The sequence below is a fragment of the Gallinula chloropus genome (genome assembly GCF_964237585.1).
Source record: "Gallinula chloropus genome assembly, chromosome: 3".
NCBI classification, from domain to species: domain Eukaryota; kingdom Metazoa; phylum Chordata; class Aves; order Gruiformes; family Rallidae; genus Gallinula; species Gallinula chloropus.
In genome coordinates, this window is record NC_140087.1 from 95,666,932 (window position 1) to 95,684,316 (window position 17,385).

Here is a 17,385-nt window from a genome sequence, read left to right on the forward strand (position 1 = left end):
AGTGTTGGCTTTGGGCACCTTACAAGCCTAATTGCTTGTGCAGTGGGGAGTGTGAAAGTAATCAAGATGTAAATAAAGCTGCTGAAACTGTGTGTATGTTGTTTGGGGAAGATGTTTGGGATACTTGCTGTGTATACTTGAAAGATCTATCGAGCTGTATTATCTGTCAGGTTTTATTTTGCACAGGGGAAAGTTTATTGCCCAGCTGTTGACACACAAAGCACTGTGCATTTGATAATAAGTAAAGCATCCTCTGCTGTCACCTGATCATTTTCCCCTGAAGTCACGCATCTATCTCCCTCAGACAAATGATAAAAAATTCTAAGAAAATAACGTGCCAAATCTTTGCCATAAACCCTGAAGGGTTTCTACAAGCACACAGAAAGCCTAGCTCATGTTCATAAATATGATTAGAAAGTTAACCCACCTGTAAAAACATCTAGAAATACAAGAATAACCATATTTTTGAAGTGGAAGTCTGTTTTCTCCCCAGCAACAAAAGCTTTCTGTTAATACTCCCTTGTGTATGTCATCACTTCTCAGCTACCCTCTCCTAATATGACTATATATTATCCCAGATGCTTAGAGCCTCTATTACTTGGAGAAAACTTGTACACATTGTGGAACTGGATGAGAACTAAGATTTCAAAGTAAGATCTGCAGTTACAGTGGCAATATCATGAAGGCATGTTTGTGAGCCAGGGTCAGTCAAACTGCCCGAGTTTCCACATTTTCCTTCATTGTTGCTCCGTGCTTTGGCTGTTTGTGTGTGTGTGTGTTTGTGTCTCTGTAACCGGAGCCTACGCTTTCCAGCATTAAAATCATTTCTGCTCAGGTTCTTGTTCAGTATATCTTTAAAAAATAAATAAGAGGAGTAACATTGTGTTTCAGATTTCTTACAATCTGTGCTGTTCACTGAAACTTTTTTCTTCTGTGCTAGTTTTGCCTACACGTGAACATAAAGGATTTAATTTTTCAGAAGTTATTGAGTCAACGTTTCTCTAGCAGCACTTTCAGACTTTGGGGGTTTTGTGATTATGGACTGATGCTGAGGATAGCCAGTGGCCCTAGGCTGATGCCGTAAAGCCAAGCACAACAGTTGAATGTCTGATACAGTGCACTGGCTTTTCTGCAACTTTAAAGAAAACTAAATTAAGAACAATTCAGTTACTCAGTCATAAGTAACTGCTTGCTTCCTGATAGGTGTGTTTTAGAAGGTAGATGAAATGTGAGTGTCTGTCTGCTACATAATCAATAGAATTAAAATCCCCAGGCACTTATTTCTTGTGAAGTGATTAAAATCCACTTAGTACTTCGTCTGTGCTGGCCATACCGCTGCTTTGCAGCAATATGTCAAGGTAATTATTAGACACTTTATGAAGTGCTTAAATATAAATGGTCAGCATAAATCTTCATGGAGTGTATTTTAATAGTTTTATTCCATTCAGAGAACAAATGGAGTCGAGCTTTGGCTGGTCTTCCATAGTCTCCTCCAAATGTACATGGCAGTGTAGCTCTTTCAGATTTTGAGGGGGTGGCTTTTCTTAAGAGACCCTGAAAGGATGCAGCAGTAGATGCTTCTCCTCTGGTTGGTGATGTATGAATGGCACAAAAGGTTTGGTGCTGTAACTTGTGAACAGCAGTTCTGCAGAAGAATGAAAGCTCTGCTCTTTGCCCTGTAATAAACCATTATGTACACAAGACACATAATTTTTGAAATCTTATTTCTATCAATAGATTAAGTCCAAGGTCTACTATTAGTGTTGAAATTCAGTCCTGGACATACCTTCCTACTTGTTTGGTTTATTTTCATATGAAATTTAATAATCTATTTGAAGACAACAGCAGCTTCTAAATTGTTCCTGGAAGAAACACAGCCACAGTTTCAAGACAAACTATCGTTGATACCACAATAGGGCAACATCTCTAAATCCTGTCCCAAAATGGAGTAGGATTTATTGAAGCATTGAGAACTTTTATTATATCAACAGAATTGGAAAGAAGTGCAAGCACAGAAGCTTGAAAAATATTTTTTGGACCTTCAAAGCTTGCTTTTTTTTTTTTTCCCCTGCAATATTGCAACTTCCTAATTGCCCCTGTACATGTTACCTTGCTGAAATCAGTTAGGTTGCTCTAGGTGTTAGTAGATTTCACTGTACGTGTCTATTTTTCCTGTGATTACATGTTATTTTGTTGATGGTTTAAACAATATTTGAAGGTAGTTACAAGCAATTTGTAATTGAGACACTCGACTGAAAACCAGTTTGGATTTCAAGGTGTCTGGCTTGATTCTGAGTTTGGTTGTTATTTACAAGGCTGATACATTTATGTTGCTATATTTTTGCTGGCTAAAGTGAAAACAAGAATATTTCACCATTTTTTGAATTTTTAAAAGGGAAGGTAATGCAAAACAAGGAATGTTCTAAAATCCTTTTAGACATTCAGGTATATTTCTGACAGCAGCATATTCTTGATTTTTCTTTCTTATTGTCACGTTCTTTATCTCTGAAATAAAACCAAGGAAGTGCTGATGCAGTGACACACCATTTTCCTTGGCTAAGCTTATTCTTTGTTGAAAGCCAGGCCAGAGCACTGTCTGTTCAGACTTTGACATAATTTAGATAACGTCCTCTGCAAGTGGTTTCCAGTCAGCTTCCAACAACAGCATGCCACAGAGTTTCAAAAAGACTTTGGAAAACATAAAAAAAAAAAATAAATCGAATGAACGTATTACTGTTACTTAATAGACTCCCACCTTTTTTGCCAGTTCATGTTAACACATCATTTATTTAATTTTCTGTCCTCTGATTCTCATGTAGACATCTCTCCTCTTCATACAAAGCAATGTTGTACATGTCACATGAACCATGCAGCGTTTACGAGTACCAGCAGCATGTCAAACAAAGCCCAGCACTCTTTAAAATCCTCTCAGCAAAGAGCCTTGAATATCTACCATGACTAACGGTTTCTGATTTTTCCCATTGCTGGCAAAAGAGAGATTTGAAGCTTGATATGCCAAACAGCACTTAATTTAAAATCAATGTGTGTAAAATCAGTTCCTAAAAATTCACCTTTCCTGTCTGATAAACAAAGATCTTGTTTAGCAGTTCACTAAACCTATGCAGCTGCTGGCCATTTTTGTCCTAGAGAGGAGTTTACTGGGGTTCAAATAAACTATGAATGCTTTTACTGCCTAGATAAGAGGATACCTCCGTTCTCCAGTTTTATATCCCAATGAATTGGGCTCTGAATTAAGTAGACGTAATGTTTCTAAAGGAAAGAATTTTTATTTTTTTTAACAGGTTTTGTATAAAGATTTATTAAGTTTTTGAAAAAGTACTTCTAGGACTAAAATAGTTCTCTTATTTGCTTTCCAGTTCAATTTTGTTGGGAAATTGCTTGGACCAAGAGGAAACTCCTTGAAGAGGTTACAAGAGGAAACAGGTGCAAAAATGTCTATCCTGGGGAAAGGATCCATGAGGGATAAAGCTAAGGTACTGTATCTGGATTCTGGTTGCAATTAGTGTCGAAACGTTTGTGCTTTAGCTGTTACACTTGATTGCCTGTCTACTTATTAATGACTCAATTAGTGGACACATAATAGACTCTGACTCCAAGGCCAGTTTGGTTTTTTCAAGTTACATCAATTGCTTAAATACATTTTTTCTATTGCTACTCTTGCTTATAATTGTAGACTTCCACAGTTGTTATGTTACCACTGTTACTTAAATAAATCACTCAAAAGATAAACCAGTTCATTAGTTCTGAGAGAAGTGCATTTCTCCTGAGAAAGTATAGCTTGTGTAGAATACTTCTGTAGTATTGGTGTACATAATAGCTTTTCTCTTTTGCTTATTGTTTCTGTATAGATGGGGTTTAAAAAAAAAGATTTAATATTTATGCAGGGTGTAGTTCTAAAAAAAGAAAACAAAGTAGATGTTTTTCTTTAATGTGTATAAAAATATAAAAAATAAAATTAAAAAATAAAGAAAAAGAAAAAAAAAGGTGTTTGAAACCAGTGCCTGGTCAATACACCTTAGGAAATTATTTGTAAGGTAATGTATTTTCATATGTATGTCTGGCCCAAAGAACAGGCGCTGAATGCATTGTGGCATCTTACTTTACAGTCTGTAGAACAGCAGAATTATGGTCACCACAGAATTTGTTGCTGCTAATTTCACTGAACTATATATTGCATTTAGTAATGTTGTGCATTGCTCTGCTTTTCTTTCTGCCATCTTTGTAATGCATCTCAGCAGCTAGAATAACGAAAGCAGTAATATGCCCCAATAAAGGAACGATTAATCAGCATTTTATAGTTGGCATTATTTGGTCATGATAATTCATATCAGCAATCATACGTGCATTATGAGGTCTCGAATTGCAACCCCTCAGACAGACTGGGCACACAATGCAATGTCTCTCATTTTTTCAGAGATTTCTTTATGACATTGGGCATACTCGCGCTTCAGTTATCTATTTAACATTTTATGTTAGGATAATAAATGTTGAATACACTATAGATTTTATTTCTAGGTATTGACAAGTAAAATATTTTATGATTTTTGGCTTAGTTCTGGAATGATAAAAAACGACTCCCTGGATGAATGAATGCATGTGTTGCTAAGTGGCAGTAATTTGCAGTGGTACTACATCTGCCAACTCCATCCTCAACCACCCACTCGGATTACTACTGCAGAGAACAACAATTACCCAGACAGGGTAGTGTGGAGGGCTTGTTACCAGCTAAAGGTGTTCAAACACAGATAAATAGATATACTAAGTCTTCTGATTTTCCACCAGTTGCTCATCATACCATTTGAATTTCATCTGATCATAACGAACCCTGCCAGCACATTAACATTCACTTATGAGTACGTCAGCAAAAGCAAAATTCAGGGTATTTCTTTTTTCTCTTGATAGAGTATTTAGTCCTTAAGTGTATCTGAAGTTAAGTATGAACTTCATGTAAACTCATTTGTATGGTGTAAAAATTGAGTTCTAGAGTAAAATAACATTAAATATAGAAGTGATGAAAGCAACTTCTGCAGAGAATGCCTCGTAAGCAACTGCTAGCCTAATCCAATTTAGACATTACTGACTCAAAGAAAACAAAATCCCTGTGCAATTACAGTGAGAGATAGGAGTTATCTGATCCGTGTACATCAGTTACCAGCTCCAATGGAAAAGAGGCTGAGAATGATTATGGGATGGGTAGTAGTTACAATTAGCATTTCAGAGAGGATATTTTAGGTTGAGTTACTGGTAAAACTTAAAGAAAATATATTTGAGCATGAGCATAAATAACAGCATGAATTGCTGTATCGCTAAGAAAAATACAACTTGCTATGGTTAAAACAGTTTTCTTGCCATAAAACAAGCCCACTAGTCTCATTTACACAGTATTTGTTAACTGTTTTAAATACAAACTACTAAAGTCTGGAAGCATGTTGTGGTTATTTTGTACCGTACAAGAAATCAGCTTATGTGTATTGGCGGACGAGTCTTCCTTCAAGAGGAACTTTCTAGAAAAATCTATGTAATTTCTTTCTGTAAACTAGAATGTCTTTAAAGCTGTCTATATTATGTCATGAACCATAATAATTCCTAGGCAAACTGCAGGCACGTGTAATTTTCCCCTCTTGTTCAGTTCAGCTGGATGCTGAGCTGTATCAGAGCAGCAGAAACAATTTCTGCTGGAAAATCCTAAATACATTTATGCCCTAAATCCTTAGGTACTTAGTGTTTGAAAATAACTGATCCACTGACTTGGGTTATTTTTAGTGCCAAAATGACAGTAGGCAAATACTTGGCTGTACAATGAACCACTCTGGCTGTACTCTGTAATTTTGGGCATATGGAAGGGCAGTTTCCAGTTCTGGGAAGCGGACTCTGTCAAGGGAGGCATATCTACATTCCAGAATTCCCTTATTTTAAAACAGAAATCTGTGACTAAATTTCAGAGACTAAAGAATTTGGGCTGTTCCTTTCCAGAGCCTCAGGAAACACTGGTTAGAGCGACTCAAGATTTTAGAGTATCTGCTATGCCTATAGATTAATTTGAAAAGGCAATGCAACTTGCATAAATATTATGAAAAACTGCCCTTGTGCACAAAATACCACAGACCTCATACATGAGTCACAGAAAATTGTGTTAGAAATTCTTGAAGAGTCACTGCAGCAGTTTTCCAGAGTGTTATTTGGGATAGAAGGAAAACTTACAATTCTTCCAGAACTGCATGGCTAATGTGAATACTTAAATCTCTTTGCTTAAGCTAATGCCAGTGGCTCAGCAAAAGAGTTCTGTAACAGAAGGAGGATCCTACAGTGTTCTAATAGGAAATAAGATGCACCATCATGAAACATAGGCAGTCACAACTAGACACAACAGAAGGTGATGGTGACTTCTAGATACATCTTCCTTTCGATTTGTCACGCTAACATTTATTGTTTATTAGCTGAATAACTCATATTTAGTTTTAAAACTTAGTGAATCATGTTCAACATGTTGAGCATAGCCATGACTACTGCAAGTTGTGCCCACCATAAAAGCACAACCCATTTCCAGTTAGTTCTTAGAATAGGTTGAGCTCTCGCTGTCTTGCTGGCTTACATGCTGTCACCAAAGGTTGTCATTCCTGTAGTAATACAGTATTATAAATATGCAAATACATTCTTCAGAAAAGGTAGTGATGAGATTAAACAGTCATGTTGAGTTGCTTGGCTTTTGATTCTTTTCCAATTCTTTTTCTTCTTTTTCCAAACTGCATGGGAGCCAATTGTAAAGGTAAACAATCAAACTGAAGTGACAGAAATCTCATTACAAGTGGAATGAATTGATGCTTTCACACATAGATGCAGATTTTCTCCTTTTCAACTGTGCAATGAATGCTTTTCACTGTGCTATTAAAAAAATAAATGTATGCAGTGAGCTGGAGTAGCTTTTTTTAACAAACTATAGCAGTTAAGAGCATATATGCTCTTTAAAGAAGCAGAAAAATATGTAGCAATGTTTCTTAAACACTTTGATTTCTTGAGCTAGTTACCTGCAAGAGTTTCACAAGGGGAAGCACAGTCCTGGAGCATGTACCACCTCTCCATACTCCCTGGTTTTAGATTATTTATATGAGCTGTATTGTTTTAATTCTACACCAACGTGCAATAAACATGCACTGGATAGTATACATAACTTGGTCTTTGTGTTTATGGCTATAGTACTTAAGCCCAGTGTGTCACATGAGGCTTCTACACCTTTAGTTGGAGGTAGACATTTGGGATTTTCTATGAAAAGTCCATTTTAGTTATTTAAAACAGAATCTGTAGGTTTTCTTCCAGCCTGTTGGGAGCTTTGAGCTGGACTTTATGCAAAATCCCTGAAATGTTTGTTTCTTAGGTAAGATGTTTCTGGTTCATTGAAAAATCCCTAAGAAAAAATAAAGCAATGTGTAGCACTGGGTTTAGAAAACTGGCTCACCAGTTAGTTTTAAATCACTAATTGATGCTCACACATTTAATCTTTTTGTCTTATGTTTTCCTTTACTGTGTGTAAAGTAATACTGTCTTTGTACTTCTATCTCTGCGGCCATGGTACCTTGCAGTTTGCAGGTATTTTACCCCACAAATCGTGTTTATGAACAAGAGCAGGATTAGGCCCTCAGTGTGCCTTCAAGACATGAGCAGAAGTTACAGCAGCACTTTGCTTCTGCAGCAACACATCTTTTCTTCCCTTCCTAAATCTCTCCAGCTTCCTGATACTGACTGCTGTAAGGCTGTAGGGACTACAATAAACAACCAGCAACAAAGAAAAAGGCAAGCAAAGGGAAATACACAAAAAGGGAGCACCCCATATTTTGAAACTTAAAGGGCAATTTGCAAAGTGTTATTTACTCTTTAAAGTCTACTGTAATTGGCATTCTCTCAGTTTTTCTTTTAAGTGAGAGTGTCAAGACCTACCAAAGGCTTTCCAGCTCTAAAGCTAGGTTATACTTGCACAAAAATTTCGGAGAAGATACTTTCTCCTTATACAGAGAAAGCAAATGTTGGCTGGTAGACACAGATTAAAAGAAGGGATTGTCCTTACCATTGCTTCCTCAAGTGTTGTGTTACAGCTACTTCCAGTTCCAACCACCCCAGTTTCTTTGGAAAATTGCAATATATATCACCACTAATGTGTGATAAACTCCTTTTTGTCCTTCTTGGGTAGGCATTTTGAGGAAGATACAGATCACAACCAGCATTTCTTAGAATAGCTTTTATTCTTTAACCTGTTTTTACTAATAGCTGATAACTATTCTCAGCACATTCAGTTATACAGTCTCACATCTGAATTGCACTTTCCTAGTTGCTGCACTCTGATTACCTGGTTAGAGCAACATTGGAGAAGCCAACTTCAACTACAGAGAAAACAGAAGATAATACTGGCAGCCTAATGGTAGGTGTTCAGAAAGTCCATCAGAGGGTCCTTTATTCACCAGATGCATATGTAATCCCATAGCCTTTGTTTGTATTTAGCAGTCATCTCGGGTGTGGGATGAGTTACGGAACTCGTTGCTGACATCAGTGTGTGCTGGTGCTCAGTAACCTCTTGGCATTTTGAGATTGTACGTTCCTGCAGCTTCACCAGCACCAATAGACTCCAAGGCTTACCAGTCCTTTGGCAGATTTCACATCACCTTCTCAGCACAATATTTTCCTTTTCTTGGAACTATTTATCCACCCAAATTTACAGACACCTGCAGAATGAATTCATGCAATCTTGTGTGGATGGGACTTCCATGAAAAATGTTTGGATGCTCATTTTTTTATTGCTTCTTTTGGGTGTCTCATCATGTCTGACCTATGTCTCATATGCTGTCTGACCCTTGTTTCACCAGCTCCTCAGAGCTGTGCAAATCAACTTGTTCCAAGAAGGCTGCTCCTTCTCCCTCCTTCCAGAAGGCTTCATGTTACCGAGAGTGCAACAACTAGGAAAAGCAAGTCATCTTCTCTTGCTTCCCAGCTACATCCTTTTTAGTATTTTTTTTTATATTTTAATGTCTTAGTAGACACAGGGCTTTCAGTCCTTTAACTTCCCTCTCACACAAGAGGGATGTGTTTATTCAGCAAGGATCCTTCTGGCTGAGGAGTCAATAACATCTTCATTTTTTACCATATTCCTGCATATTTTGGGTTATTTGCCTCTTGCCTTTCTGCATTCTGTAGAAATGCTGTCTTTCCCCAGATCATTTGTTAGCGCTGCCATTCCTGGGAGATGGGAGCATCTTTTGTTTCATAGTTTTGGCAGCTACCATCGATTACTCTTACCTCTCTGTCTGGCTTGCTGGCTGAGGGGGGAACAATCTCAAAAATGTGAGACCACTGAGCCACGACAAAGTTAACAAGCCCTACTGGTTTAGATGCTTCCCTTCCTGATACTCAGATGGCTGTGTCTGTATAACTAATCAATGAGATGTCCCTTATCTATCAGAAAGCCCATCTGTGTAACAGGAATCTTCTTAATATCATTGAGCAGCAACTGCGCATTTGGAACGTTGCTAGAAAGATCAACTGCCTGTTATCCTGCTATTTATGCCATTTCAAATGATCTGCAACAAATATCATCACTGAAACCCTGACTGTTGCAGTTTGTGCTATAAAATTTTGGGACAGTCCCTTTGTTTCCATTTTTGTGAAGTTTGTTTCCTCGTGGTATGGATTTTTCCTTTTGAACGTGTTTTGTAATATTTATGTTAAAGATTTAAGATGTTTTCTGTTACTCCCCCCTCTGAGTTTTAGAACCCATTTAATAACACAGCCTATCTTCCTGCAGAGAAAACAGTCTCTCTTCCCTGATACCTCTTGGGATAAGAAGAGGTCTGCTTTTTTTGCTTTTTTTTTTTTTTTTGGCTGGATGTCTCAAACACTCTGACCTTGCTTAGAGGAGTGAAGCTCGGGGAAAGCTTTTTAAAAGTTTTTTATCTGTATGTATATATGTAGAGAGAGAAAAAGGAAGACATATGTGTGTCTGTAGACCTGTGATTCATGGTTGTGTCTTTCTATATTAGCCAGTTCCTCCTGCTGTCTTCCACACAGTGACTAGGGATGTCTGTGTTTTATCAACAGTTTGAAATTCCTGTGCTATTTAATGTTCAGCTCCTCTATTCCCAAAAGATGCGTAATTGCTTCCAAAGTTTCAAGATTGTTTCGTAACCCATTTCCTAAATATTTCTACAGATTGGTAGGAAATTCCCAGTAGATGACACCACTTCCATTTTGAGAGTAGAGCTAAAATAGCATTACTCTCAGATTATGACCAAATTACTCAACAGTGTTTTTTTCTCTTTGATATAAAACTTAGTGTCTTCTTAGGACATACTTGAATTAGCCTCCAGACCATTACATGTCCTAAGTATGGTTGATGAGTCACATTTATTTCGGTTCTGAGTATCTGGAGCAGATAAAGAAAAAGCATCAATATCAAACCCCTCTTTATACCAGAGAAAGGTATCAGTATCATTCTAGATTCTCAAACCTCCCCCCAAGTTTCTGATTCTTGGCTTGAGTCCCAAGAATTCTAGAAAAATCTCTTCTCTAGGGATGTGGCTTGTGACTTATGCTTCCTGTCACCTCTGACCTGGATTTCAGGATCTAGATCTGAAGATTGGACAGTGGGGCCCATCTGTTAACTTCTCTAGTCAAGTTCCAGGTTTTTTGGGATCTTCTGTTTGGTTATTGTAGGAGGATATGAGTAGGACTTTGCTATCCCATTAGAGAAGTCATGTATGTCTCTCAGTAAGCAACTTGTTCCTACCTTTTTTGTGCTTTGATGTCTTCCTTATGAAAACAAGTATTGCAATATTATAGTTACAGCCCAAGTAACTGCAGTTTATTTTTGTGTAATTAGATGTTTAGCAGTACCCAGTTTTCCCTCCTGAAAGGGCTACAGGTCACAAGATAGCTATTGTTCCTCAGTACTGGAGCTTGTTTTCACTGGTGCACAATCAGGCCTACAATCAGAGTCAAGAATTACCTATCAGGAATTGCTGGGTAACAGAAGCACCATATTTGTCTCCTGATCATCTCTCAAATAGTCTCTCCCTGAGGCACCAGTAACAAAGAAGATATCAGCAAAGACTACCATGCTGGCATTTTGTTTAGTGAATATTCCCCAGGAGAGAAAATCCTAAATTGAACAAATGAAAAAAATCCCCGACTTTATGGCCTTTTTGTCTCTCAGAGATAAAATGTGGACAATAAATTTTAGGCTGTAAATATTGGATACAGTCTGCCTCATTGATTCTATAACTTATTTACCTGTGATTTCTTGAAAAAAAAGCTATAAATAGCAAACAATTTGTTCAAGCTTGTGTGCTTATTAAAGGAAACTGAACTGAAGCATTTGACCTTGTTGATACGCTTTTTAAAAATAAAATTATTGGGTATTATATAACAGAGACTTAACGTTTCTGCTTAGAAATGTAAAATTGGAACACAAGTTTTTATTTTAAATTGGAAAGGTGGCAGAAAAATTGAGATTACTGTATCTTCCTAATCCTTATGAGGACTAAGGAGAATCTTCATCCTTTATTGGGTGCAGGGGGATACACAGTGACAAAGGCTGATGAAAAGGCTGAGAGACCTAATGCCTTGTTTGCTTCAGTCATTAGCAGCAAGACCAATTGTTCTGTGGGTACCCGACCCTCTGAGCTGGAAGACAAGGACAGGGAGCAGAATGAAGCCCCGTAGTTCAAGGGGAAATGGTTAGTGATCTGCCACACCACTTAGACACGCACAAGCCTATGGGGACAGATGGGCTCCACCCCAGAGTACTGAAGGTGCTGGCAGAAGTGCTCACCAAGCCATTCTTGTATCACCATTCTTGTATCAGCAGTCCTGGCTAACCATGGAGGTCCCAGTTGACTGAAGGTTAGCAAATGTGACGCCCATCCGCAAGAAGGTCCAGAACAAGTATCTGGAAAATACAGGCCTGTCTGTCTGACCTCAATGCCATAAAGGTTTATGGAGTAGATCATCTTGAGTGCCATCATGCAACCTGTACAGGATGACCAGAAGATTGGGCCCAGTCAGCATGAGTTTATGAAAGGCAGGGCCTGCTTGGTTAACCTGATCTCCTTCTATGACAAGGTCACCCTCTTAGTGGATATGGGGAAGGCTGTGGATGTAGTCTACTAGAATTTAGTAAAACCTTTGACACTGTTTCCCACTTTTCCTGAAGAAACTAGCTGCTTATGGCTTAGACAGGTGCCTACTTCTCTGGGTAAAAAATGGGCTGGATGTCCAGGCCCAAAGAGTTGCGGTGAATGGAGTTAAATCCAGTTGGTGGCTGGTCACAAGTGGTGTTCTTCAGGGCTCAATAATGGGGACAGCTCTCTTCAATACCTTTATCAATGATCTGGATGAGGGCATTGAATATGTTTGCAGACAACAAGTTTTGTGGGGCTGTTGATGTACTTCAGGGTAGGAAGGCTCTACAGAGGGATCTGGACAGGCTGGATCACTAAGGTGAAGCTAACTGAATAGGGTTGAACAAGACTTAATGACAGCTCTTGCACTTGGATCACAACAACTCCATGCAATTCTGCAGGCCTGGGGAAGAGTGGATGGAAAGCTGCCTGGCAGAAAAGGACCTGAGAGTGTGAGCCAGCAGTGTGCCCAGGTGGCCAAGAAGGCCAACAACATCCTTGCTTGCATCAGAACTAGTGTGTCCAGTAGGACTAGAGAAGTGATCAACCCCTATACTTGTTACCGGTGAAACTGCAGCTCAAGTACTGTGTTCAGTTTTGGGCCCTTCATTGCATGAAGGACACTGAGGTGCTGGAGCATGTCCAAAGAAGGGGAATAAAGCTGATGTAGGATCTATAGCACAAGTCTGATGAGGAGCGGCTGAGGGAACTGGGGTTTTTTAGGCTGAAGAAAAAGAGACTGAGGGGAGAACTTACCGATCTCTACAACTACCTGAGATGATTTTGTAGCCACATGGATATTGGACTACTGTCCCAGGTATCAAGCGATAGGACAAGAGGAAATGGCCTCAGATTGTGCCAGGGGAGGTTTAGATTGGATATGAGGAGACATTTCTTCACCACAAGGCTTCTCAAGCATTGGAACAGGCTGCCCAGAGAAAGTGGTTGAGTCACCATGCCTGGAGGTATTTAAAAGACATGTAGGTGCCATGCTTGGGACATGGTTTGGTGGTGGTCTTGGCAGTGCTAGGTTAATGATTGGACTTGATGACATTAAAGGTCATTTCCAACTAAAGTGATTCAGTGATGCTATGTTTACTGACTTGATCTATATTAATTACTGATGAAAAATTAAGGTTTGTAGATTGGTTACATGCAAAGGTGCATTAAAGCAATCAGGAAAGTGAGACACTCATTAAGTACTTAAAAATTTGTATTTTAAATAAAACTTGAAACATGTTGGAATAATCTTTTACTCCTATGGAAATCTGTACAGTCTCCTCTCATATACTCTGTATCCTGGTTCTTTAACTGTTGAAGCAGTTTTGCTAATGACCAGTGAGAAGAATAAATCATTGTAAGTATTTTGCTGAGTGAATGAAATTCAAAGGCAATCTCCAAATATTTCTCTATTAATTTTTAGACTAAAGTTGAGTCTAAAGAGTGAGATGTTAGAATGGTTGCAGAGATTCAACCAGATATATCACTTTAAGTGTTTCCTGTTAACTTGATTCATAGAGTGGTGTGATACTTCCATGTAATTAGTGATGGCATTTTCAAAACTGAATAACCAAGAGGGCAATTTAACTCCATCTTAAACAATTAATACTGTAAGGCTGATAGTTAAGAAAATTACATTGTCCTCACAAAAAATTCTATCAGATCTCAAAGAGATGCTGAAAAATCTCTGATTACTGAAGCAACACAGTGGTGATATTAAAAGTCTTCATCGCCTCCCTCATATCCAGTGTTTCTGGACTTAAATATTTCTTAGCTCTGACAGGCTATTTGTAAGACTTACACTACTGTTTTTAAAACTGTGGGACCCATTCTTTCTTTACCCTAAATAACACTACTTTCAAGGGGCAAAAAATTGTATAATGCTTCAGGTTTATTGTTTCTCTTCTGAGTTAAAAGTGATGGAGGGCTATGAAACTTTAAATGAGGGAAAGCAAATAAGTGGCAAAACAGAGGAATGTGGGAGGGGTAAAGATGGCCACTAGTGAAGAAAAATAAGTATTATTTGAAGTAGTAAAAGATTACAAGATTATAGTCTTTCTGTTTTGACAACTTCTAAAAATTTAGTAATTTTTTGATCTGAAATCACTTTAAATTTTTTGTTTGTGGAGTGTCATCTTTTCTAAATACCCCAGCAAAGTAAGCAAAGCTATGTGCACATGTATTATACATTAGAAACAAACTTCTAAGTAACTCAGCTGTGATCTTCCTGTGTGTAATGGTACCAATTTTACTCCTAAAAGTCTGAGTTTGGTATCCAGATCTGTGGCAAACTCTTCTTCCTTTCAGGTCATTGAGATTTTATTGGTCAGAGAATAATTTGGTGCTTGTTGGTGCCATTCAGTTGGTACCACTGTCCCTGCAGACACTCACCTCACCAAGGATGTGAGACCACGCATCCAACTGGGAGACCCATGTCTCCCACGTGTCATTTACAAACCTGAATGATACTACCATCAGTGCCCAAAAAGTCTGTTCAGAATAAAAGCAGCACATTCATGTGTGAGAGAAAGGAAGATTAAAAAAAAAAAAACAACAAACCACATGCCAGGAAAATACAAAGTAAATTAATTCATTGGCTTACGGCATTTTGGGGAACTGTGATCTTTTCACACTGATGGCTTCCCCCTGCCCCATCTATGCTATTGCAGAACAGAGATTTATATTCCAAAGTCCTTTATTTATCTACACGCGGCTTCCTAAAGACCAGGTTTGGTCTTGCTGAGTTTTGTTTTACGAGCATTGTTCTTGCTGGTTTACATATAGATAAATGCCGAAAGAACTGCTTTGAGTTATTTGTAGCAATTACGTTAAATCCCACTTTTCCGTGCGTAATGTTATCTGTGCTCTTGAGGATCATGATAAATACTTTTAATATACTTTAATGGGTTACTGTTAGAAGGAATTTTGCATTGCCACAATAGAGGCAGCATTACAGTAAATTAAATTACAGTGCACACAATTAAATAGAATAATGAAAAAAATCAGACTTGGAGCAACAGCTCTTTGGAGTCCTCTGAAATTCGATTCCCTGATAAACCTAATAGGAGAAGATGGTGAGTGGAATTTAGATAGCTAGGTTAGATAGTATTTTGTTTGCAATATCTCCATCAGGGATTAATGTTCTCTTATTCAGAGACATTGATTAGTCTCTTGATTATTTTTCTGATTGATTACTGTTCTAATGTAGCATTCCTTTTTCATTTATCTACCCAACATCAATATAACTTTAGAGCTACAGCTTCATCTTGCTACAGTTGTTATGCAATCTGCAATAATTTGTGGCTTCTCAATAGCACCTTTAAAGAAATCTGTGCAGATTTAACTTGAGTTTATAGCTGTATATTAAAAAATCCAAAACCAACAAACAAAATAAAAATCAACCCAAAACCCACCAATTTAAAGTTTCCTATCATCTTCCCTGAGAAAGATGAATACTATGTTTACATATTCTCTGACAACAGCCCCTTTCCAAAAACACTTGAGCATAAGATACATTTCTGTTTTATCAAGCACAGCTAAAGTAAGATCTGCCTGCAGCTCTGGACAGTCATTATTTTGAATAGACAATGAAATCAAAAGGTATGATATGAACATTGGAAATTATATTATTGATTTTTTCATTATTTTCCTTATTTCTGTTATGTTCATTGGAGAGGAACATGAATTCAATCCAATATGGAGCTGTCATTTGTAGTCAGTAGGCATATAAATTTTGTTTCCATCACTATGTGACTCTGGCTTTCTTTCCCACATTCTTAGGATATCTTATTCCCAGATTCTTAGTTTATCCAATAAAGGGTAACAGTTCTTGACCATCTACCTTAGAAGTGTCAACAGAGTTAATTCACTGATAATAACAAATTTCTTTAAAAACATTGCCTGTTACTGCACTAAATTCAGAGTTTTCAGGGTTCAGGTGGATGAGCTGTTATCCTTGCAGAATACATCCCATTCCTAAGGACACCTGTAATCATACTGAACGCTTTCTCGTTTGTTTCACTTTTTGTACTGGTGTGATACTTCACTTGTTTATAAAGTGGGATATCCCTTTGGTTTAAATCAGGTCTTCTATAATAAAAACAAATAAAACCTATTATCGTAGAATTTGGGGAAGAGGTGGGATGGGTAGTAGTTAGTGGTTAAAATACACACACAAAGCCTTGTCTGTCATCTTTTGCCTTTCATGCTGAGAAGTTTCTTTGAAACCAAGTCTTTAGAAGTAACCCTGACACTTAATACCAGACCCTGATCTCATAAATTGTGTTAGAAGACATAGAAACATGGTTGAGGTCTTTTTAACTTATGGATGTGCAAATCTTTACAGGCAAATCCTCCCAAGGGCTTACAGGCCCTTGCTGTCAAAGTCAATGTCTGCATGTTGTGTGTTTGTTCTTTGGTGCTCCAGCAAATTAATGATTTAAGAGTATCTAGTAACTTTGAAGAATTCACTTAAGAGTAATTTTTTGAAGGGGGGGGGGGGAATAATAAATAAAAACTACTTTGTTTTTCTGTCCAGCTACAGGTCCCACTTCGTCTCCAGTTATATTAAAGAAGTCTGTTACCAAATGCTTTTTATCTGGCATGAGAGGGAAAGAAAAAGGATGTTTCTTTTGTATTACGTTGTTAATCCTTCTCCAGAGGTCCGTTTGTAGGGTAGGGATATAGAGGGAATGGCCAGAAAGCCTTACTTCTTTAATTAAAAACATAATTAACCATGCATATAACTCTCTCAACTCTAGTGTAACACTGGTATTATATTGAGTCTCTGGCTATTAAGAGACTTGATCCACAGGTACATATGTATCTCCAAAAATAATGTTTCACATTTCTTTAAATTGATGTAGTAAATGTGTACTCCTGAATAGTTTGACAATAAATTATTAATTCTGTTTTACTGTTCAAGGCCAAGCTGTTGGTGTCAACTGTTGCAAACAGAATTAATATTTTAGTTTGTTCTTTCAAAGATTTAACTGCAGTTGCTAAACTGTACTCCACAGAAATTAATCTCTTGCAATTACCACACAATGAAATATAGGAAGAGGGGTTTTTAACTAGTTTTAAATAGGAGGCTCAATCATGGTGCTAAAAAGTCCATGGTAAAACAGTGATGTGATATTGAACCTCTGAATCAAAATCTCTTTTTTTTTGTACACTTGATGATCCAGCCCCGAGATAATTTGTA

The 17,385-nt window shown here is 37.7% G+C and overlaps 1 protein-coding gene across 1 annotated transcript in view; it reads left to right on the forward strand.

The window, feature by feature from the left end:
• The window catches only part of KHDRBS2 (KH RNA binding domain containing, signal transduction associated 2), a gene marked incomplete at both ends in the record, with an annotated part of 379,366 nt that overhangs the window by 161,144 nt on the left and 200,837 nt on the right, over positions 1-17,385 (forward strand). The window contains one exon of the mRNA XM_084261753.1: positions 3,378-3,494. Within this exon, the coding sequence (XP_084117879.1) occupies positions 3,378-3,494 (117 nt within the window). The remainder of the gene's footprint in view (positions 1-3,377; positions 3,495-17,385) is intronic.